Source organism: Trachypithecus francoisi, unplaced genomic scaffold, assembly GCF_009764315.1.
Source record: "Trachypithecus francoisi isolate TF-2019V2 unplaced genomic scaffold, Tfra_2.0 Lachesis_group3, whole genome shotgun sequence".
In the NCBI taxonomy this organism is placed as follows: domain Eukaryota; kingdom Metazoa; phylum Chordata; class Mammalia; order Primates; family Cercopithecidae; genus Trachypithecus; species Trachypithecus francoisi.
The window spans coordinates 1,060,452-1,083,112 of record NW_022681468.1 but is presented as its reverse complement, the minus strand read 5'-3'; the positions used below and the strand labels follow the sequence as shown (position 1 = coordinate 1,083,112).

At 57.7% G+C, this 22,661-nt stretch overlaps 1 protein-coding gene across 7 annotated transcripts; it reads left to right on the top strand.

Moving 5' to 3' along the window:
- The first annotated feature begins 768 nt into the window (after positions 1 to 768).
- Positions 769 to 9,979, top strand: TEDC1 (tubulin epsilon and delta complex 1). 7 transcript variants are annotated; one of them, XM_033191011.1, is made up of 9 exons: positions 2,050 to 2,395; positions 2,494 to 2,572; positions 2,965 to 3,167; positions 3,439 to 3,594; positions 4,688 to 4,786; positions 6,713 to 6,916; positions 7,054 to 7,068; positions 7,159 to 7,324; positions 8,119 to 8,205. In XM_033191011.1, exons 1-8 carry the CDS (start codon positions 2,255 to 2,257, stop codon positions 7,285 to 7,287), a joined length of 1,026 nt encoding a protein of 341 aa, XP_033046902.1. In that variant the 5' UTR covers positions 2,050 to 2,254; the 3' UTR covers positions 7,288 to 7,324; positions 8,119 to 8,205. The 7 variants fall into 7 exon arrangements, with proteins under 7 accessions (XP_033046900.1, XP_033046901.1, XP_033046898.1 ...); XM_033191014.1 differs by lacking the exons at positions 7,054 to 7,068; positions 7,159 to 7,324 and adding exons at positions 8,520 to 8,699; positions 9,340 to 9,979 and having other exon boundaries at positions 2,060 to 2,395; XM_033191007.1 differs by lacking the exons at positions 2,050 to 2,395; positions 6,713 to 6,916; positions 7,054 to 7,068; positions 7,159 to 7,324 and adding exons at positions 807 to 1,273; positions 8,520 to 8,699; positions 9,340 to 9,979.
- The last annotated feature ends 12,682 nt before the right edge of the window (positions 9,980 to 22,661 follow it).

Here is a 22,661-nt window from a genome sequence, read left to right as displayed (position 1 = left end):
TCAGCAGGCTGAGAGGCCTGGAGGCGGGTGGGACTGGTCTCGGGTCAGCGGGTGAATCAGCTCATGCTGGCTCCCTTTCAGAGAGGCACTGGGGGAGTCGTGGGGACTCCTGGCCTTCCCCCTTTCCACCCCCCAACCCTGTCCTCATTCCTCACCCCTCCAGGCCAGGCCCAGCTTCTGCAGGGGCCTGATGAGGCTGCTCTGCCCCGACCCAGGCACCGCTGCCCCACGTGTGTCCTGATCTGCCATCTACCCTGAGCCCAGGGACTTACCCAGTGGCCTGGCGTCCAGTGGGGAACTTGAGTACTGGCCGTGCACAGGGGCTGGGGGGCCTTCTGGAAACCCTTGCTAACCTCAGCCAACTGCTGCTGACCGGCCACCTTCAGAGGCCCCCTTCCCCACACTGGCCACTAGATTCCCGCCTTGGTAGAAGGCCATCCCTCCAGATACGCACTGACTTAAAAGAGCCCAGGGGTCTCGCCCTGCCTTAGGGCTGTGGTGGGTGTGCTGCAGGCTCAGCTCGACAGGTGCTGTGGGGGCAGTCTAGGGTGGCCCGCAGGGTGGGGTGTGTGGGGGTGATTGGGGGATTCCTGGAATTCCAAGAGCTGGGAGCCACAGCACTTTTGATGGGATGGGGGCAGGGGAGGGGAGGGCGCTGGGGGTGCTGAGGTGAGGCTGGTTTCTGGCTGGACGGTGGTGGGTGGAGCTGAGGGAACTGAGATCTTTGAGACTCAGCGACACCTGGTGCAGAGAAAAATCCGCAAGCTCGGGGGTTGGGAGATCGCTGAACAAGGCCGCAGAGGTGCTCCGCCATCTCCCCCACGCTTCCTGCTAAGTTCCTGTGGCGCCGCGGTTCCCCACCCTCTGCTCCTATACCCCTGGCCCCCGCCGCCCTGTAGCTCGGCAGGTGCAGGTGCTCCGAGGAGGAGGCCCCTTAGCTTCAAGGAACCCGCGTGGGCGGGGTGATGAGCGTAGTCTTCCTACTGGCGCCATGAAGGAGGTCGCGGTGCGCCGGAGGGAAGGAGGCTGCGGGCGGGGAAGGACGGGGGTGGGCGGGGAGGGAGAGGAGGGGCTTGCTCGGGTGGGGGCCCCGAAGCGGGGCCGGGAGGGCTGCCTGGAGGAGGAGGTCGGGGGCGAAAGAGGCCGGGGAGGAAGGTGGGGCCGGAATCTCTCCGGCTGCGCCTCGCGTGGGCGCGGCCAGGCAGGGCTGGGGGTCCAGGAAGGACTGAGTTTCCCTCCCCCGCGCCTTCGCCGCCGTCCTCGCAGGCCCGAGGTGCAGGTGCATCGCGGGAACAGCCCCGGTGACGCGCGACCCGGGGTCTTCACGAATGCTCGGAGGCGCCGCTGGTTCTATTCCCGCAGACAGCCCCGCGTTCTTCCCAGCCCGCGCCTTTCGGGGCCGCCCGTGCACGCGGGCCCGGCTCAGCGGCGACCGGGTAGCAGCTGCTTCCGTGCGTCGGCTTCCTCCGGGGCTGCTCCGTGGCGGCGGCAGAGAGAAGCGCAGCCGCGGGCGGGCGAGGACCGGGAGCGCCGGAGGAGGCGGCCGCGGGCTCGGGCCGCGCGTTCGGGACCCAGGAGCTGCCCGGGACCTCGCGCCCGCAGCCAGAAGCCGGCCGCCCTGGGATCTTCACTGTGCGGCGCGGCGGGCTCTGGGCGCCCCCTGGCGGTCCGGCCGGGAAGGCGGTGCGATGGGGCGGGGCTCGTCAGCTCCGGCTGCGTGCGCAGCCCCACGGGGCGCCCTCCGGAGTCTGCGCGCTCCCGCCCGGCGGTTGCTAGGTTGCCGGGGGCGTGAGGCGCTGATGGGTGGGGCCTGAGCGAGGCGGGGTGTCGGGTGTCGTGACGATTGAGCAGGCAAGGGCGGACTCCGTGGAGTTCTCCCTATCGACTGCCCTGCCAGGAGCCCGGAAGTGGGTCCGCACGAAACACAATAGACTACACTCAAACTCCAGGGGAACCGTTCATTGGGCTTGGCCACGAAGGCGGGACCCTGCCGACGCAGGGATTGGATGCATTGTCCGGCCAGCGCGGTGATTGGATGCATGTCCGGCCAGCGCGGTGATTGGGCGCAGGTCCCAGCCGGCGCGGTGATTGGGCGCTGGACCAAGCCCGTGCCGTGATTGGACTCAGGTCCCAGCCGGAGCGGTGATTGGGTGGAAGTCCCAGCCGCGGCAGTAGACTCGGCCCGTGCGGTGATTGGACGCAGGTCCCGGGCCGCGGCGGCGGCGGGCGACCGAAAGGCGCTGGTGCTGGCTGCATGCGGAGGCGGCGGGTGGACCCCGCGGCTGGGGCCCGGGCCGGGACCCTTCCTGAGGCCATCGCCGCGTTGAGTCGGTCGCTGCCCTCGGGACCCAGCCCCGAGATCTTCCGCCGCGCCAAGTTCGACCGTCCGGATGCGGTGACGCTCGCGCGGAGGGCAGCCGGGCCGGGTGGGGTGCCGGGCCCTCGCAGGGAGTTGAGCCGGCTCCGCTGACCGCCCGCTTTTTATTTTCGCAGACCTCTGCTCTCTGGCAGCTCCTTTTCCGCGTGCTCTCCCCACTCCCTGCGGGCAGCGCCTTGGCCTCGATCGCCCTGGGTAAGCCCCGCTCCTGCTCCCGCCTGCTCCTGTAAAGCCCCGCCTTCCCCAGTAAGTCCCGCCCCGACGGGCTCTAGCCCCCACCCAACCCGGTAACACTGACCCCGCCTGCCCCTCAAAGCTCCAGCTTCCCCAGTAAGCCGCGCCCCCTGACGGGCCCTAGCTCCACTCCCTTGGGTAGCACCGGCTTCTACTCCTACAAAGCCCTGGGGACGTCCCCCTTGAGCTCTGGTCTCCTCATCTTGGTCTGAGTTCCAGCTCTGCCACCATCATCTCTTCTGAACTAGGTCTTGAGCTTCTGCTTGAGTGACCTGTGGGGGTCTCTGGAGGGATCCAGGTGGTGTCGCCTCCAGGCAGGTGGTCCCCCCTAAGGTGGTGCTTTTCTGTCCTAGACGTCCAAGCCCGCTTGGTGAAGTCAGCACTGTGCTCCCAGGGCTACCCGAGGCTGGCACTGGCACAACTACCTGAGGATGGCTCGCAGGGCAGCCGGGAGCTGCTGCTGGCTCTGTCCTGGCTCTTGGCCCGAGGACCTGTGCCCGAGCAGATGCTGGCCCGGACCCGAGTGCCTCTGGGTGACGAGATGACTGTGTGCCAGGTCCGTGTGGGTGAGGGTAAGCCAAGCCAGCTCTGGTCTCAACTCCTGGGGTCAGAGCAAGGGCAGGCCTGGGACAGTCTCCTCTGTGTCTGCTTTGCCCCTCAGGGCAGTTCTATGAGGGGTTACCCAGCTGCTCGGCTGAAAGCACGGAGACTCCCTGTGCGGGGAGCACCCGTTGTTCTTGGCTGTGCCTCCACTCCCGTCTCCATCCTGATCCTTCTTTGGGGGTAGAGTGGGGTGGGAGCAGGGCCTGACCCTTACTCCTCTCCAGTGTGAGGCCCTGGCCAGCCTTGGACCACCTGCACCCCACGTGGAAACAGAGGGTCCTGTGGATGTCCGCCATGTGCAGTGGTTGATGGGAAAGCTGCGGTTCCGGTGGCGCCAGCTGGTGTCCAGTCAGCAGGAGCAGTGTGCCCTCCTGAGCAAGGTAGAGCTGGCACAGGGCTTCCACCCAGGGGCTGCGTCCCGTGCTGCAAGCCACCAACTGCCAGTCCCTGGAGCTCGTCCTATGAGGCCCGGCACAGGCTTTTGACTGGATGTGGGCCTTCCTGCCCTGGGCTTACCCAGAGCCTGATCCCGTGGTTACAGGTGGTCCTTGCAGGGGTCCAGGGTAGGATAGAGGTGGGCAGAGTTGGGCAGGGAGTCCAGTGGGGTGGGCAATGGTGGGCAGAAACTGGTGTCAGAGAGCTCACAGAATTTGCCTTCTTGTTCCCAAAAATCACCAGTGGTCTTCCAGCTCTGTGTCACTAAACAGTGGGATGGGCTCTGGGCCATAAAAGCCACCCCCTCCTGGGCACTGGAGGGGGAGGAGGACAGCCCCTGCTCCCACCACATCCTAGTGGGGGCTGACTTGCGGGGTGGGCAGCTCCTGTGGGTCCCTGAAGGTGGTAGGGGCTGGCTCAGGGGCACAGGTACCCAGCAGCATGTCCACTGTGCGGCCAGGGCTGACAGGTGGGTCTGTGGCTCCCACCAATGCGGGACTCCTTGGATACCCCCCATTCCCACCCTTGCAGAGGGTCTGTTGCTCAGCTGGCCTTTCCAGGGACCTCTCACCAAGCTTGGCCTGGACACCAGTTGCTCCGCTTACGTGCCTACGTGTGACTCTCTGTGCCACCTTCCAGCCTCCCTTTGCTGGGGAGCCCTCCCCATTCCCCTAGATCCAAGCAGTCGTTCATGTTCACACTGTGAGTCTGGCTGAACTGCTGTTCCTGTCCCTGACGCTGCTGGGGAAGCCAGGGCACCCCACTCCAATCTTGCTGCTGCCTGGGAGCTGGGCGGGGTGGGGAGGCCATCAGTGGAATTGCCTGGCGCCCCCCTTCAGCAGGCCCCGGCGGTGCTGATGGTTGTTCTGCACCCAGCCCAGCCCCGCCAACCTCAGGCAAGGAGTGGCTTTCTCCGAGCCCTCTCTTGTTATCTGTGAGGTGGGCTCTGACGGCCGACCTCCCTGGAGTGGTGAAGACTCAGTGTTGGGGGAGGTGCTTGACTCCCACTCAGCCCGGGGTCTGCACTGCCTGTTTCAGATTCACCTGTACACACACGGCTGCCACAGCGACCAGAGCCTTGGCCATCTGTCTGTCACTGAAGCGGAGATGCTCAGGGACCCAGAGGGAGGCCAGCAGGTGAGGGCCGGAAAGTTGCTTCCGGAATGGGCTTGGGTGGGCGGTGGGGGCGGCAGTGGGGGCACTGCCCAAGGTGGGAGGGGCCTGTGGGGGGCGTGGCAGCTCTTCGGCCTCCAGCGGTGGGTGTCTCTGCATGTCCGCCACTGGTCACTGTCAGACTGTGTGACTGACAGATTCTCTGGGCCTCTCCTAGCCTCATGGGCCACTCATCCTTCCCTTCCACAAATTGAGATGTGGCGTGGGTGGGGGCCCAGGATGCAGGAGCCTGGGCTGCACTGGCAGCTGGCTGAGGGCAGGCTGTTGGGATAAAGGAACACAGATCTCAGGTGTGAGCTGGTGGTGTTGGCGTCTCAAGCAGGTCTCACCTGGTGTGTCAGGGGGCACCTGGGGGTGTGGGGGGCTAGCCCACACTGGGTGAAGGGTTGGGCACAGGGCTGACTGGGAGGGGACAGCTACCCTTCAGAGCCCAAGGCCAGGCCCCCATGGGGTGTGCTGGGCCGAGCCTGCCAAGCTGAAGCCAGCTGCATAGGCCCTGGAGACTTGCAGGCCCCGTTCTGCTTCCTACACTGGGACCACCCAGGGGGCACTTTCTAGGCAGGCCTGCCCCAGGTGACGGGGTCTCTGTGGTCCCGGGCAGATCCTGGGCCCTGGATAGCACAGACCTGGAGGAAAGCCTGGCCCTGAGCCCCAGGTGGCCATGTGACCTTGGGCAGACAGCGTCCTGCTCTGACTGGGGCTACTGGAGCACTAACCAAAGTGCCAGGGTTGACCTAGCCCCAGGCATCTTCCCCGGGAACGGCCGCTTCCTCTCACCCTGCGCTGGCCTTCCACCCCCATCTTTCTTTCTGGGGGTCTGCCCGCCCATCATCACTGGCTTCTTCTTCTTGTCTGGCTTATTTTCAGGAGAAAGGGCAGGGCTGGCTGCCACTCTTTTTATTTATTTTACTTTCTTTCTTTGAGACAGAGTCTTGCTCTGTCACCCAGGCACAGTGGCACAGTCTCGGCTCACTGCAACCTCCACCTCCTGGGTTTAAGCGATTTTCCTATCTCAACCTCCTGAGTAGCTGGGACTACAGGCACCTGCCACCACATCTGGCTAGTTTTTTTGTGTTTCTAGTAGAGACGGGGTTTTGCCACGTTGGCCAGGCTGATCTCAAACTGCTGACCTCTGGTGATCCACCTGCCTCGACCTCCCAGAGTGCTGGGATTACAGGCGTGAGCCATGCACGTAGGCTGGGCTCTGTGCTGTCCTGAGTGATGGGCTGGCACTGTCCTGCTGCTCCAGATGCATATGGCTGGGCAGGAGGGCAGAGGCTCAGGGCTGATGTGATCTCTTCTTCCAGGCCCAGTCCCCCTTCTCTGCCTCTTTCCTCTCCAACCCCAGAGACTTGGTCCCTGTACCTCATCCCAGGCCTGCCCAGGGGGACCCAGGGGTCAGAGGCGGATGGCCTGGCTCCTGGCCCCTAGTCTTGTGTCTACTGGGGCTTCCTGTTCGTGGCAAGGGCCCGTGGGTTCCAGCTCTGCAGCCCAAGTCTGTGGGATGGCACGCCTCACTTGTGGGCTCACAGGGCCCAACCCCTGATGCCTGCCTGGCCCCTGGTGCCAGCTGGGCCTGTGTCCCTGGCTGAAGCCGGGCTGGCACCCACCCCGTTGGCCTGCACTGGCGTTGGCGGTGCTGAGGCAGCATCTGGGCGTCCTGGTCTGCCCTTGCCCTACCTGTCTTGTAGAGGTGGCTCAGCGGACTGGGACCCCTGGGTTGGGGCAGAGCAGAGGCTGCCCTGGCCCCAGCCTGCTCCTGCCCAGTGCCTCTGTGGTACCACTCTCTGTGGTGGGCTGGGGGGCCTGGAAGTGAGGCCCCGCCCTCTCCCGGAAGCTGCATGTGGCGCTGGCCAGGGGGACTGGGGCCATGCCCGGCTTCCTTCCAAGGTTTCTGGAGCGGGAGCCGCCCAAAACCTGGACCTGGCCTACCCAAAGGGCCTGCACTTCTGCACTCCTGGGATGGGTCCCAGAACCTTCTGGAATGATCTGTGGCTGGTATGTGAGCAACCAGGCCTGTTGCCGGGTGACTGGGCAGCTCCCTTGGATCCTGGTGGGGCCTCAGCCTGCAGCCTCCTCTTCCCTCTTAGGGTGGTAAGCGGAGGGAGGCTGGCAGGGCCGTGAGACCACCGGACTTGGGGGGGTGGGAGGGGGCGTGCTTGCCCCTCTTCTCCTGTCTGCTCCCGCCCTGGCCCTTCTCGGGAGCGGCAGTGACTGTCCTTCTGCTATAGGTATGTTTAAGTGGCTCTCGGGAGCGGCAGGGACTGTCCTGCTGGGTATGTTTAAGTGGCTCTCGGGAGCGGCAGGGACTGTCCTGCTGGGTATGTTAAGTGGCTTCTCCCCATGGTGGAGGTCTTTGCTTTTCTCGTGGCCTGCCTGGGTGGGCACGTGGGCCGCAGCCCCTGGCACCAGCCTTCTCCAGCTCCCACGCCGCCCACAGACCTGCCTGTCCTCATATTCTCTGACCATGGGCCTGCCTGCCTCTGCTCTGCTCCTCCCCAGGTGGGCTGGGTTGGGCCTGGTGTTCAAGGCTGTCCCTATCTGCCCCCCAGCCCACTGCTGGAGGCCCAGGCCCCTGCAGCCTGCTCCACAGTCTGGGTTCCCGGGGGAAGCCGGGGTGGAGTGGGGCAGGATTCAGGGGTAGAGGGCCTGTCCCCAGCAGGGGTCCCCTGCCCTGGGGCCCGAGGTCATTGGTATAGACACCCCATGAGTGAACCTGGGAGGCCTTCCGTGTGTGGGCAGAGCGGCTGCTATGTCCAGCCGCCTGTCTGTGGGCACACTGTGGGCAGGTACCTTTGTGCAGGGCCATGGGGCAGGCAGGGCGGGGTCTTGGGAATGTCAAGTGTTGCTCAGCTCTGCCTTTTCTGCCACCTGGGTCACCAGGCAGACTTAGGGGAGTCCCTGAAGTTACAGGGCACGGGTTTTCCCTGCCCCAGAGCCTGGCTTGCTCCTTAGTTTGGGGCCTCCCCGTCCTCCTGCAGTCCCTGGATACAGCCCCCATTCAGTGAGAGCTGTGGGGCAGAGGTCTAGGCTTGAGAGGCAGGGCCTGGCCATGCATTGGATGGGGGCTGCCCTGTGCTGCAGAAAGGACAGTGGGCTGTGGCGTCTGAATCACACCAGGGTGCCTTGCTCATCACTCTGGCCAGAGAACCTGGGCGCAGGCAGGGGAGGGCTGCAGGGGCAGGGCGTGTGCTGGGCGTTGGGCCGGGTGTCGGCACTGAGTCCAGCTGTCCATCCAACTGTCTGTCCATGGGGTCCTGTGTGAATTTCTAGCCCAGCTGCCATTTGCCTTCCAGCTGCTGCGGACTCTGGAGCAGGAGAACCGGCGCCTGGAGGCTGTCCTGGCGTGGCGGCGCACAGAGCTGGTCTTCTGGCGGTGGATGGTGAGGAAGCCTACGCACCCTCCCCGGCATCCCCCAGATGGGGAGCTGGGGATCTTCCCGTTTTCCAGACAGGAGGAGGGGCTTTTCGGGAGGCCACAGACCTAGCATAGGCTCTTTCTAGGGTTTCCACTCACCTTCAGGGGAGGCCCACCGCTGCCCCCATCCTCGGCTCTATGGCCTTCTAGAGTGTGGCCTTTATGCCTCTCTGGACGTCATGGCTGCTGAGATGGTGGCATCCAGCCCGCTGTGGAACCTGCCCTTTGTCCCTCTGTCCCCTTGGCTTGGTGCACGCTGTCTCACTTGGGTCTCTGTAGGACACAGTTCTGGGCACCTGTGCCCCGGAGGCACCTGCTGCAGCTTCACAGCCCACCTTCCTGCCCTGGGTCCCTGAGTGCGGGGATGGCGAGTTGGAGCTGGTAGTGCGGGAGCTGCAGACCCTGGAGGAGGAGCTGCGGGAGGCTGCCGAGCGCAGGCGGGTGGCCTGGGAGGCCAAGGTGAGTGGCAGCCTCGCTCTGGGCACCGGCCCAGCCCCACCTTTGGGGGACCGCTGACCTGAGGGCGCTTTGGACTTGTTGAATCATACAGTTGCATCTGATTAAGCATGGCAGGCCACACACTTACAGGCACGCACTCTGAGGGAGCAGGACGGCAGTTGGCGAGGAGCTGCAGCTGCTGCGAGATGGCCCCGGCTCTCCTGCTGGAGGGCTGTGCTGATTCTTTGCATGAAGGAGGGAAGCCGGTGCTGTGTGGGCCCTGCTGCTCCCATGCCTCTACCACACATGCATTCACAGGGTGGTGGCCACTTCTTTACACCTGCCCGGGACCCGTCTAACCTGCTGGTGGCCACCTGGGTCTCCACCCTAAACACAGAGCCGCCCTCTTACCTGCTGCACAGGTTCGTGGCTGTGAACACGGGGCTGCGTTGGCTCTGTCTATTTTCTTCTTCTGAAGAATTTTAACATAAATTGCAGGCATGATTTTCCCCTTAAAATCTTCAGTAAGCCTCTCTGAAGAGCATGGGCATTTCCTGCATGCCTGCGGCGCCCTCATCCCCGAGTCAGCCCAGGGGATGCCAAGGGGTCCTGAGGCTAGTGTCCTGGGGGGACAGAGCCACTGCCGTTGTCTCCCATGCAGGCTCGAGGCTGTGGACGGGGGCCAGAGTGGAGTGCCACGCGGCGGGCCTCTCGGGAGACTGTGGAAAAGGAGCTGGGAGCTCTGCAGCGGTGCTGGGAGCAAGACAGTGGCCCAGCCCAGGCCCATGGGCCACACCGACTGGTGAGACGAGAGGATGGGGCAGCAGGCGACCGGGACCTGCGGGCAGCTGAGCTGATCAGGACACTGAGGAGCCAGGAGGCCTGCCTGGAGGCGATGCTACGTCAACTACAGGGACAGTGTCGGCAGGAACTGGCCAGGCTAGCGGGAGCCGTGCCTGGCCTCATCTGGATCCCGCCACCTGGACGCTGAGGGCCTGTGGACGGGCCTCATGTGGGAAGCCTGCCCTGGCCCAGCCTGGCTGTGTCCTGGAGGAGCAGATTCCAAGGCCAGGTGGCCACAGGGACGATGCAGATGCAGAGCCCACGTCACGTGCTCACTCCAGGGGCTGGGGCTGGGCTGACTCTTGCTGGAGCCCGGGCCCGTGGCCAGCAGCACTGGGGACAGGAATGGCCGATCCCCTGAGGAGGCCGTGACAGGCCCGGCCTGGTGGTCTGGAGGGAACTCGGAAATAAATGGTAGTGGCTTTCCTGTGGGGCGAGGCTGCCGGCCCTCCCTCTGCCACCCTTTCAGGTTTCCTTGTTTGGGGCTGGGAGTGTGGAGGAGCCCCTGGGCCGTGGTGGCCAGTGTAGGGCTGGCCAGGTGCTGGAGGACATGGATTCCCTAGACTGGTGAGTGGCAGGCCCATGGGGAGGTGGCACAGGCCTCCCTGGAGGGGGATTGCCTTGGCCCTACCCCCCTTCATCAGGCTTCCACTGTGGGCCCAGCCCTGGGCTGGAAGCACAGCCGCCCCCACCTCCGGCCATGGCTGTGCCTGGTGGGTGCGCCGGATGGGAGCCCGGGGCTCTGCTCCTTCCTGGGAGGTGGTGCTCCGGGTGGGGAGGCACGGCTTAGACAGAGGGGCTTTGTTCCAGAGGCTGCCCAGCAAGCCCAGCTCTGCCCTGACAAAGAACCGTCTGTGTCCGGGGGACGAGCCCCAGCCTGGCGGAAGGAGGCTCAGCCTCACAGCGCCCCCAACCCCCCAACCAGCAGGCACAGGTGGCCCTGAGGCCTCCAGCCCTGCCTGCCTTGCTGGGCTCCCCTCTCTCTGGGGCTGTCGGACTCTGACCTGAGGTGGGCAGACTGAGGCTTGTGGGACCACCTCCAGGCTCCTACCAACCCTGCCCCGAGGCCACGTCCATTTGCGCTGCCAGAATATGCTCTCACTGGACCTTTCCCGTCTGTCTGGGGCTGTGCCTGAGCGACAGCGCACACCTCCGGCTCCAGCTCCAGCCTCAGCCTGTCTGGGCCTCCTTGGTCCCGGGGGTGGACATGCCTAGGCCACCTGCCTCCCCATTCCCATGCACGGACCCCAGGAGCACCGGCAGGACCTGGCCATGGCCAGCAAGGCCTCCCTTTCAGGAGCATCTCTCTGATCCTCTCATGCGGCTGGGCCTCCTGTGGGCTGCCAGGCCTTGTGCAAATGTTCCCTGGCCTGTACCACCCTCCGGCCCCTCTGCTAGCTCCTCCTAAGGGCTCCTGCCATGTCCACCTGTTGATTCCAGCTCTGTTCCGGGCACTCAGACCTCAGCCTTCCTCCGCTTGCAGCCTCTGAAGGTCCCCAGTGCTCTCAGCCACCCTCGACTGCCGGACAGGGCTCTTGTGCTGGGAGCAAGTCCGCTTGAAGCCCTGCTTTTTATAAACTACTACAGAACCGGGCTCTCACTGGCCTTGGGGACTTGAGTTTTACGAACGCAAAAGCAGGCTTGTTGTCATGGGGTTGTCACCACTCAATATGATGCGTGAATTCAGGGCAGTCCAAGTCCCGGGTGCGTGTGTGCCCATGATGCTGATGGTGGAGAGGGCCTGAGAGGCCAGGGCCCGCAGGAGGGCTCCCTGCGCACCCACCCAGGCTTGCTGTGGTGCTGCCTGTCATCATGGCGCGGGGATGGGACCCTGGCCTTCAGCTCTAGCTGGTACCACACGTGGAGTAGCTCGAGTTGCCTGAAGTCACAGCCTCTTGTTCTGTTGGTCTGGGGTTGCCAGTCTACAGGGTTAAAGCTGGATGGGCAAGCAGGGCAGTGTGCCCCCAGCCCAGAGCAGGCATGGAGATCTTCACTACACTGCCCCTCTGACACTCCTGCCTCCCTCCCCTGCCTTCAGGAGCCCCAGTTATCCTCAAGTCCCCCGTCCCCTCTGTCCCCACAGACTTCTGTCTTCAGGCCAGCTGTAGCCTTTCCCTCTGCCATGCGACCTGCCCCAGACCCACGAACAACCTGGAGGCCCCCAGCATTGGCCTGGCTGGGGCAGCAGGGCCTTGCACCCCGGATGAGCCAGCGTCCCTCTAAGGACAGTGCGGTTTGCTTCCGAGGAAGACGGAGGTGAAGATGCCCTTGCAGGAAACGTGTTACCTGGTATGTGAGACCAAGTACACTCACTGGAAAGTGCGATAAACTCAACAAAACTAGAAACCTTTTTTTTTTTTTTTTTTTAAAGAGTCTTGCTTGTGTTGCTCAGGCTGGAATACAATGGTACAATCTGGACTCACTGCAACCTCTGCCTCCCGGGTTCAAGTGATTCTCCTGCCTCAGCTTCCCGAGTAGCTGGGATTACAGGTGCCCACCACCACGCCCACCTGATTTTTGTATTTTTGGTAGAGATGGGGTTTCGCCATATTGGTCAGGCTGGTCTCGAACTCCTGACCTCGTGATCCACCCGCCTCGGCCTCCCAAAGTGCTGGGATTACAGGCGTGAGCCACTGTCCCAGGATCAAGTGATCCTCCCACCTCAGCCTCCTGAGTAGCTGGGACTACAGGTGCGTGCCATCATTCCCAGCTAATTTTTGTATTTTCATTGTTAGTAGACACAGGATTTCACCATGCCACCCACGCTGATCTCAAACTCCCGGGCTCACGTGATCTGCCTGCCTCTACCTCCCAAAGTGCTGGGATTACAGGCGTGAGCCACCGCACCTGGCAGGAGAGAAGTGTTTCTGAGTGGCTCCTGTTTATCTCTTGGGGACCCCAACAGCTCAGTCCACACGGCCCTTGTCTGCCCCCTGTTCTTGTGTGTGGTTGTGGCTGGCAATGATGAAGTCCTGGGCCTGGGCTCAGCTTCCAGCTGTGTGGCCCTGCGTGTGTGCCCGCACTGGCTCTGCAGCCATCCCTGTCCTCAGAGTGGTCGGAGGGTGTCCTGCACGGCCTCTCACTGCCTGGCTTGTCTGTTCCTGCCTGGCTGTGCTGGGCTGGCCCCTCAGTCATTCTACCTGGAGTCACGTGGTGCCTTATACGTGCCATTCTGAGGGGCCCCATGGCCGTGTCCCGGAGGGAAGGGCAGACACCTTACAGGAAAGTACTTTATGAGGAGGACATGGGTGCCCGCTGGGGCTCAGCCGCAAGGGGGGCACATGCTGAGAGTAGGCAGGGCCCAGGCTTCGTCCCCATCCGCTGGTGGGGAGGTTCTGGCTCAGAGCAGGTGGGTTCGGGCCCATTGGGGCACGGGATTGGCCGTCGTCTTGGTTGTGGGTGTGATGTAAACAGCCGTGGTGGCTGGGCCCATGGTCGGTGGTTTGAGAGCTGGGCAGGCTGGGGTGGGCACCGCTGCTTGGTAGCCCGGCTCTGACCTGCTAACAATCTTGGCATCTTAGTGGGTGTCAGGTGGGCAGTTGGCTGCATGAACCTGGAATTTGGGGCTGGAGAATGGAGTGTGAGAACCCAGGGTGTGGGTGGCTCAGCCGGGTGGGAGGACAGGCAGGGCCCCAGGGTGCGGTGAGCCCAGAGCTGGTGAGGGGCCTGAGCCTGGGCCTGCACAGTGACCAGAAGCACAGGCAGGGCAGAGGGGATGGAGGGGGGGGGCTGGCAAGTGGGGGTGCGGTCAAGTGGAGGGTCTTGGTGGCCGAGTAAAGACAGTGCTTCCGGATGGAGGGGCTCATCACCTGTGTTGCTGACGGACAGGGCCGGGGCTGGAGATCACACTTGGGGTGGGGGCTGCACACCTGACAGCGGGGATGAGGGGCCGGGGAGCAGGACACAGGGGCTGTGCTCTCACCAGTCTCCAGGGTCTCGCCATAAACTGCAGCAGAGACGTGGGATGCTGGCTGCAGGGGGTTTGGACTGCAGCCTCCTAAATTTGGGGCCTGTGTCTGTTTTAAATGAGCCTAGAATTTGTTGTCATCAGGGAGGGTAACACAGATGCAGGAAAGACTGTCTTGTGGGAAGAAAGTTCTTTTATCCACAGAGAGTGGGGGCCGCTCGACGGACCTGGGTGGTTGGGGCGGAGGAATGGGTAACACGTCAGCATCAGAACTACAGAAAAAGACACACTTAGTGCAGTGGTACAACAGCTACCATGACCCCAGCTAAGAAAAAAATATGGGCCTTGAAGTGGGGGGCCCATGGCTTGTCACGCTGGTGGGGGGCACCAGGCTCGGGGAGGCACTGGGCTGGAGGGGGCACCGGGCTGGTGGGGGCGCCAGGCTGGAAAGGACACCCAGTTGGCGAGAGTGTTGGGCTGGTGGGGGCGCTGGGCCTGTTGGGGCATCAGAGGGGACCGCCAGGCACGGCGGGGGGAGCCAGGCCGGAGGGGGCACTGGGTTGGTGGGGCGGTGGGGTGGAGGAGCTCTGGGCTGGTGGGGGCACCTGGCTGGACGGAACGCTGGGCTAGTGGGTCCCCAGGGTGGTGGGGGGCACTGGGCTGGCGGATCCCTGGGCTGGTGGGGGCACCTGACTGGAGGGGACACCGGGCTGGTGGGGCCCTGGCATGAAGCTGGCATTGTGATCAGAGTGTGCTCCAGTGACTTGGAAAGCAGACACACCGCTGCCAGCCCTGTAGTTTCAGGGAAGAGGGAGGAAAAGGCCTGGATATTACTGGCGAGGGCCGTATGCATCTGGCTCCATGTCACTCCTAGGAGATGGGCTGGAGCAAGGCCTTGCCAGTGACAGCAGAAACAAAGGGCAGTAGACAGGGAGGGAGTTTGGGGCCTTGCCTGTGGGAAAACCTGCTGCTCATGACTCCGGACTGCAGAAGTGCAGTGGTGGAGAGACTGCAGCCCTCGCAGATCCGCAGTGTGCAGGAACTAGTGGAATGTGGCAGCCACTGCCAGCCCCTCCCTCCAGTCACTTCTTTGGGTCTGTTTTTGACAGCAGCTGGCATTATCCTCACTCAGGGTTTCCTGCACTTTCTCAGTTCATGGCACTCTTAGTGTCCCAGTGATTTTTTTACAGCACCCCTTGGTCAAAAGAAAAACCCAACAGTTCTGTTAGGGCCAAACGCCTTAAGTATTTATGTCCTAACAACTTAGTAGCAGTTTTTGGGGAAAAAAATGTCATATAAATTGAAAAAAAAACCCGTTAACTTAAATATTAAAATAATTGTAATTACTTACTTATAGCATACTTGGGTCTGTTGGGGTCTGCACATTTTTGCAAACCTTAATTAGATTGGACATCATCTGGATTTTCTGATCCACATTAACTTTTGCCTGGTATTTGCTTTTGATCACAGCAACTGCTGTAAAACCAGCTTTGGAAAGAGACACCATCGCAAGGAAGGTGCAACCCACTGTTGAAACTCTGGGCTCTCTTTTTTTTTTTTGAGACGGAGTCTCGCTCTTGTCCCCCAGGCTGGAGTGCAGTGGTGCAATCTCGGCTCACTGCAACCTCTACCTTCCAGGTTCAAAGGATTCTCTTGCCTCAGCCTCCCGAGTAGCTGGGACTACAGGTGTGGGCCACCATGCCCAGCTAATATTTGTGTGTGTGTGATTTTAGTAGAGACGAGGTTTCACCATGTTGGCCAGGCTGGTCTCGAACTCCTGACCTCAGGTGATCTGTCCGCCTCGGCCTCTCAAAGTGCTGGGATTACAGGTGTGAGCCACTGCACCCGGCCTGGGCTCTCTTGAATTGTTCATGAGGTAACGGATGTGTTGTGTATCCCTGCATTTCCATCAGAACTTATTTATTTATTATTTATTTTGGAGACAGAGTCTCACTCTGTTGCCCAGGCTGGACTGCAGTGGCTCCAATCTCGGCTCACTGCAAGCTCTGCCTCCCGGGTTCACACCATTCTCCTGCCTCAGCCTCCTTAGTAGCTGGGACTACAGGCGCCCGCCACTACGCCCCGCTAATTTTTTCTGTTTTAGTAGAGACGGGGTTTCACCATGTTTGGCAGGATGGTCTCGATCTCCTGACCTCGTGATCCGCCCGTCTTGGCCTCCCAAAGTGCTGGGATTACAGACGTGAGCCACCGCGCCCAGCCTCCCTCAGAACTTTATTTTTATTTTTATTTTTTTTTATTTTTTGAGACGGAGTCTCGCTCTGTCACCCAGGCTGGATGGAGTGCAGTGGCCGGATCTCAGCTCACTGCAAGCTCCGTCTCCCGGGTTCACGCCATTCTCCTGCCTCAGCCTCCCAGGTAGCTGGGACTACAGGCGCTGCCACCTCGCCCGGCTAGTTTTTTGTAGTTTTCAGTAGAGACGGGATTTCACCGTGTTAGCCAGAATGGTCTCGATCTCCTGACCTCGTGATCCGCCCGTCTCGGCCTCCCAGAGTGCTGGGATTACAGGCTTGAGCCACCGCGCCCGGCCTAGAACTTTAAAATACTTTGTAGTGGCCCCGAAAACTCTTGATGGCACCCTGGGGTGACTCAGTTTGGGAACTCTAGCCCTAACTTTCCCATGATTTCTTTTTTTTGAGACAGAGTCTCACTCTGTTGCCCAGGCTGAACTGCAATGGTGCGATTTTGGCTCACTGCAACCTCCGCCTGCCAGGTTCAAGCGATTCTCCTGCCTCAGCCTCCCCAATAGCTGGGACTACAGGCACCTGCCACCACACCTGGCTAATTTTTGTATTTTTGTAGAGATGGGGTTTCGCCATGTTGGCCAGGCTGGTCTCAAACTCCTGATCCACCCGCCTCGGCCTCCCAAAGTGCTGGGATTACAGGCATGAGCCGCCATGCCTGGCTTCATGATTTCTTTCCACTTAGTGTTGTGTTTTAAGCTCCATACTCTAAGGTGCACCTGCAGCGACTCACCGCTTCCAACTCCTGCACACATCCAGTGGGGAGCAACTAACCACCCACTCCCCACAGACGGGTACCAGGCTGTCCCCAGATCCCTGCCACACAAAAGATGCAGCTCTCAGGTGGGCCCAAGGGATCAGGCCACAGAAAAGGAGGGCTGGTGCTCCTTCCCTTGGTCGGGGGCATGCCGTGACTCCCTGAGTGGCCTTTCTGGCTCGTACTCCTGTCCAACTCCTACCTCCTGGGTCCCTGCCCTCCCTCCCTCAGCGTTTTCTAGCGTTTGCGGGTTTGCCAGTAGAGTGTCAGGTGGTCTCTGCGTCTAATTTCCATCTCTCTGAGTATTGACTGAGCATCTTTCACACACTTGCTTTGTTTCTGGGTTTCCGCTTCTGTGAGCTGCCTGGTCATATCCTTTGATCGTTTTTCTTCTGGGACTGCTGTCTTTTAAAAACTGACTGGCAGAAACTCCTTGAAAATTCAAGATAGGAATCTCTCAGTGGTTTTACACTCTATAAATAGCTTCTCCCATTCTGTCATCTGGTTAAAGATTTGCCCATGGTTGCCCAGAAAAATTTAACTTTTCTATAATCAAATTTGTCTTTTTTTTTTCTCTCTCTCTTGGTTTTTTTTTTTTTTTTTTGAGACGGAGTCTCGCTCTGTCGCCCAGGCTGGAGTGCAGTGGCACGATCCCAGCTCACTGCAAGCTCCGCCTGCCGGGTTTACGCCCTTCTCCTGCCTCAGCCTCCCGAGTAGCTGGGACTACAGGCGCCCGCCACCTCGCCCGGCTAGTTTTTTGTATTTAGTAGAGACGGGGGTTTCACCATGTTCGCCAGGATGGTCTCGATCTCCTGACCTCGTGATCCGCCCGTCTCGGCCTCCCAAAGTGCTGGGATTACAGGCTTGAGCCACCGTGCCCGGCCTATAATTTCCATTTCTTGTTATGTTGATGTCTGGTTTTGGTGTCAAAGTGAAGATGACTTCAAAAGATGAGTTGGGTATTGCTCTTTTAGTTTTTTCATTTGTAAAAGAACTTTTCTTGGGGCTGGGCGTCATTGCTCATGCCTGTAATCCTAGCACTTTGGGAGGCTGAGGCAGGTGGATCACTTGAGGTCAGGAGTTCGAAACCAGCCCGGCCAACATGGTGAAACCCTATCTCTACTAAACATACAAAAAAATTAGCCAAGCATGGTGATGCATGCTTGTGGTACCAGCTACTCGGGAGGCTGAAGCGGGAGAATTGCTTGAACCCGGGAGATCGAGATGGAGGTTGCCATGAGCCGAGATGGCACCACTGCAACCCAGCCTGGGCGACAGAGAGAGACTCTGTCTCAAGCAAACAAACAATTTTTACCCCCCCCTTTTTTGGGGGGTAAAATTTGATCATTTTTTTCCTTAAGTGTCTGCAACAATCCGTTACTGATACCCTCTGGCTTGGAGTTTTCTCCGTGGGAAAGCTTTTATGAATGGATTCAACTTCTTTTATTATTCCAAGATGATTCCAGTTTTTTATTTCTTTTTAATAAGTTTTATTTTTATTTTATTTTATTTTTTTGGAGACGGAGTCTCACTGTGTTGCTCAGGCCGGAGTGCAGTGATATTGGCTCACTGCAACCTCTGCCTCCCAGGTTCAAGTGATTCTTCTGCTCAGCCTCCCAAGTAGCTGGGACTACAGGCACCTGCAACCACGCCCAGCTAATTTTTGTATTTTTAGTAGAGATGGGGTTTCACCATATTGGCCAGGTCGATCTTGAACTCTTGACCTCATGATCTGCCCGCCTCAGCCTCCCGAGGTGTTGAGATTACCGGTGTGAGCCACCACGCCTGGTCTATTTTTCATTTGTTTAGAGACAGGGTCTTGCTCTGTCTCCCAGGCTGGAATGCAATGGTGCAATCATGGCTTACTGTAGCCTCGATTTCCAGGCTCAGGTGATCCTCCCACCTCAGCCTCCTGAGTAGCTGGGACCACAGGTGTGCACCATCATGCCTGGCTAATTTTTTCATATACATTTTTGTGTAAAGACAAGGTCTCACTTTATTGTCAAGGCTGGTCTCTAACTCCTGGGCACAAGTGATCTCCTGCCTTGGCCTCCCAAAATGCTAGGACTGTGGGTGTGAGCCACCACGCCCGGCAAGGTGAATTTTTTTTTTGAAATAGAGGCTTGCTCTATCACCCAGGCTGGAGTGCGGTGGCGCCATCTGGGCTCACTGCAAGCTCCGCCTCCCGGGTTCACACCATTCTCCTGCCTCAGCCTCCTGAGTAGCTGAGACTACAGGCGCCTGCCACCATGCCTGGCTAATTGTTTGTATTTTTAGTAGAGATGGGGTTTCACCGTGTTAGCCAGGATGGTCTCGATCTCCTGACCTTGTGATCTACCCACCTCAGCCTCCCAAAGTGCTGGGATTACAGGCTTGAGCCACTGCACCTGGCCTCCTTCCTTCCCTCCCTCCCTCCCTCCCTCCCTCCCTCCCTTCCTTCCTTCCTTCCTTCCTTCCTTCCTTCCTTCCTTCCTTCCTTTCGAGTGTCTCACTGTGTTGCCCAGGCTGGAGTGCAGTGGCACAACCTTGGCTCACTGCAACTTCTACCTTCTGGGGTCCAGCAATTTTTGTGCCTCAGCCTCACGAGTATCTGGGATTACAGGTGCGCACCACCACATCTGGCTAATTTTTTTTTTTTTTTTTTGGTATTTTTAGTAGAGACACGGTTTCACCATATTGGCCAGGTTGGTCTCAAACTCATGACCTCAAGTGATCCCCCTGCCTCGGCCTCCCAAAGTGCTGGGATTACAGGCGTGAGCCACCGTGCCTGGCCTATTCTCTTATTTTCAGTTTTTCTGTATATGTATTGTAAATGTAAATTGCAGAAACAGAATATATTTGTCTTATGATGGACTCTTCTAGTTGATTTGTAATCACTAACATATTTGGGTTTAAATCTACCATCTTACTAGGAACATGGTGAACCATGTTAGCCAGGATGGTCTCGATCTCCTGACCTCGTGATCCACCCGTCTCGGCCTCCCAAAGTGCTGGGATTACAGGCTTGAGCCACCGCGTCCGGCCCTTATCATTGTTTAAATCTGCATTTTCCTAACATGGAACTCCTCATGTGCTGATTTGCATCCATGTATCCTCTTTGGTGAAATGTCTGTTCAAGTCCTTTGCCCATTTTTAGATTATTGTATTTACTGCAGATTGATTTATTTTTTATTTTTTATTTTTAGAGACAAGGTCTTGCTCTGTCTCCCACAGTGGAATGCAGTGGCATCAACATAGCTCACTGTAGCCGCGAACTCCTGGCCTCAAGTGATCCTCCTGACTCGGCCTTCCAAAGCACTGAGATTACAGGCATGAGCCACTGTGACTGGCCTTACTGCCGATGTTAAGAGTTAAAAAAATATGTAGGCGGGGCATGGTGGCTTACGCCTATAATCCCAGCACTTTGGGAGGCTGAGGCGGGCAGATCACGAGGTCAGGAGTTTGAGACCAGCTTGGCCAACATGGTGAAACCCCATCTCTACTAAAGATAGAAAAAATTAGCCAGGCCTGGTGGCGCACACCTGTAATCCCAGCTACTCGTGAGGCTGAGGCAGGAGAATTGCTTGAACCTGGGAGGCAGGGGTTGCTGTGAGCCAAGATCGTGCCACTGCACTCCGGCCTGGGTAACAGGGTGAGACTCTGTCTCAAAAAAAAAAAAAAAAAAGTATTCTAAGGTAAAACAATAACAGGTGCTGATGAAGTTGTGGAGAAAAAGGAATGCTTATACACTGTTGGTGGGAGTGTAAATTAGTTCAACCATTGTGGAAGACAGTGTGGTGATTCCTCAAAGACCTAAAAACAGAACTACCATTCTACCCAGAAATCTCGTTACTAGATATATACCCAAAGGAATATAAATTGTTCTATCGTAAAGGCACATGCAGCACTATTCACAATAGCAAAGTCATAGAATCAACCTGAATGCCCATCAATGATGGACTGGATAAAAAGTGTGGTACATATACACTGTGGAATACTATGCAGCCATAAAAAAGAAAGAGAATGAGATCATGTCCTTTGCAGGAACATGATTGGAGCTGAAGGCCATTATCCTTAGCAAGCTAATGCAGGAACAGAAACCCAAATTCATGTTCTCACTTATGAAGTGGGCGCTAAATGATGAGAACACGTGGACACATAGAGGGGAACAGCTGACACTGGCCTATCAGAGGGTAGAGAATGGGAGGAGGGAGAGGATCAGGCAAAATAACTAATGAGTGCTAGGTTTAGTACCTGGGTGATGAAGTACTCTGTACAACAAACCTCCATGACACAACCTATATAACAAACCTGCACGTGTACCCCCGAACATAAAATAAAAGTTAAATATATAACTATGTATGTTAGATATTAATATACCTTACATATTATAGATATGTGTATATATATATATTCTACAAACAAGTCTTTTTTTGATATATAATTTACAAGTTGATATGCTTTGGCGGTGTCCCCACCCAAATCTCATCTTGAATTGTCGTTCCCATAATCCTCACATGTGGGAGGAACCCAGCGGGAAGTAATTGAATCATGGCGGTGGTTACCCCTGTGCTACTCTTCTCTTGATAGTGAGTGAATTCTCACGAGATCTGATGGTTTTATAAAGGGCTTTTCCCCCTTTGCTCAGCAATTCTTTCTCCTGCTGCCATGTGAAGAAGGACGTGTTGCTTCCCCTTCTGCCATGATTCTAAGTCTCCTGAGGCGCCCCCAGGCATGTGGAACTGTGAGTCAATTCAACCTTTTTCCTTTATAAATTACCTAGTCTTGGGTATTTCTTTTTCTTTCTTTCTTTTTTTTGAGACAGAGTTTTGCTCTTGTTGCCCAGGCTGGTGTGCAATGGCGCGATCTCGGCTCACTGCAACCTCCGCCTCCCTGGTTCAAGCGATTCTTCTGCCTCAGCCTCCTGAGTAGCTGGGATTACAGATGCTCGCCACCACAGCCGGCTAAAGTTTGTATTTTTTTTTTTTATGCTTTTTTTTTTTTTTTTTTTTGAGACGGAGTCTCACTCTGTCGCCCAGGCTGGAGTGCAGTGGCCGGATCTCAGCTCACTGCAAGCTCCGCCTCCTGGGTTTATGCCATTCTCCTGCCTCAGCCTCCCGAGTAGCTGGGACTATAGGTGCCCACCACCTCGCCCGGCTAGGTTTTTGTATTTTTTAGCAGAGATGGGGTTTCACTGTGTTAGCCAGGATGGTTTCGATCTTCTGATCCGCCCGTCTCGGCCTCCCAAAGTACTGGGATTACAGGCTTGAGCCACCGCGCCCAGCCAAGTTTGTATTTTTAATAGAGACAGGGTCTCGACATGTTGGCCAGGCTGGTCTTGAACTCCTGACCTCGGGTGATCCACCACCTCTACCTCCCAAAGTGCTGGAATTATAGGCGTGAGCCACTGTACCCGGCCTCAGTCTTGGGTATTTCTTCATAGCAGCATGAGAATGGACTAATACACAAATACTTTCTCCCAGTATAAAATTTGTCTTTTCATTCTCTTCATCGTGACTTTTACATAGAAAAAAAGGTTTAAATTTTGATGAAATCTAATTTATCAATTTATCTTTTATGGATTGAGCTTTTGTTGTTGTATCTAAGAATATTTTTAGCCTTGGCCCAGGTTGTGAAAATTTTTTCTATTTTTTTTCTTCTAAAGGTTTTGTAGCTTTACACTTGACATTAGACCTGTGATCATTTTGAGTTAATTTTTGCGTAAGGAATGAGGGTCTAGGTTGAGGATCCTTTTTTTTTTTTCCCCACACCCATGTCCAATTTGGTGAAAAGACTATCTTTCCAATGTCGAATCACTTTTGCAGTTTAGTTAAAAATTAATTACCACTTTCAAAAACCTAGGAATAGAAGGGAACTTCCTTAATCTGATGAAAGAGATCTGCTAAGCCTCACAGCTAACATTCTACTTAATGGTAAAAGGCAGGATGCTCTCCCCCTGGGATCAAAAACAAGACAAGCATATCTACTGTCACCACTTTTATTCAACATTGTACTGGAGGCTCTAGCCAAGGCAATTCGGCAAGATAAAGAAATAAAAGACATCCAGATCAGAAAGGAAGAAGTAAAACTTTTTGTCTGGGGATGACATAATATTATATATAGAAAATTCTGGCCGGGCACAGTGGCTCACGCCAGTAATCCCAGCACTTTGAGAGGCCGAGGTGGGCGGATCACGAGGTCAGGAGATTGAGACCATCCTGGCTAACACCGTGAAA

What these genes read in the sequence shown, in the direction of transcription:
- TEDC1 (XM_033191014.1), top strand. Translation starts at nt 2,255, where the DNA reads ATGCGGAGGCGGCGGGTGGACCCCGCGGCTGGGGCCCGGGCCGGGACC. An exon ending in TCCTCTTCCCTCTTAGGGTG is followed by an intron (nt 6,917 to 8,118) that starts GTAAGCGGAGGG and finishes TTTGCCTTCCAG; the next exon opens with CTGCTGCGGACTCTGGAGCA. An exon ending in GGGTGGCCTGGGAGGCCAAG is followed by an intron (nt 8,700 to 9,339) that starts GTGAGTGGCAGC and finishes TCTCCCATGCAG; the next exon opens with GCTCGAGGCTGTGGACGGGG.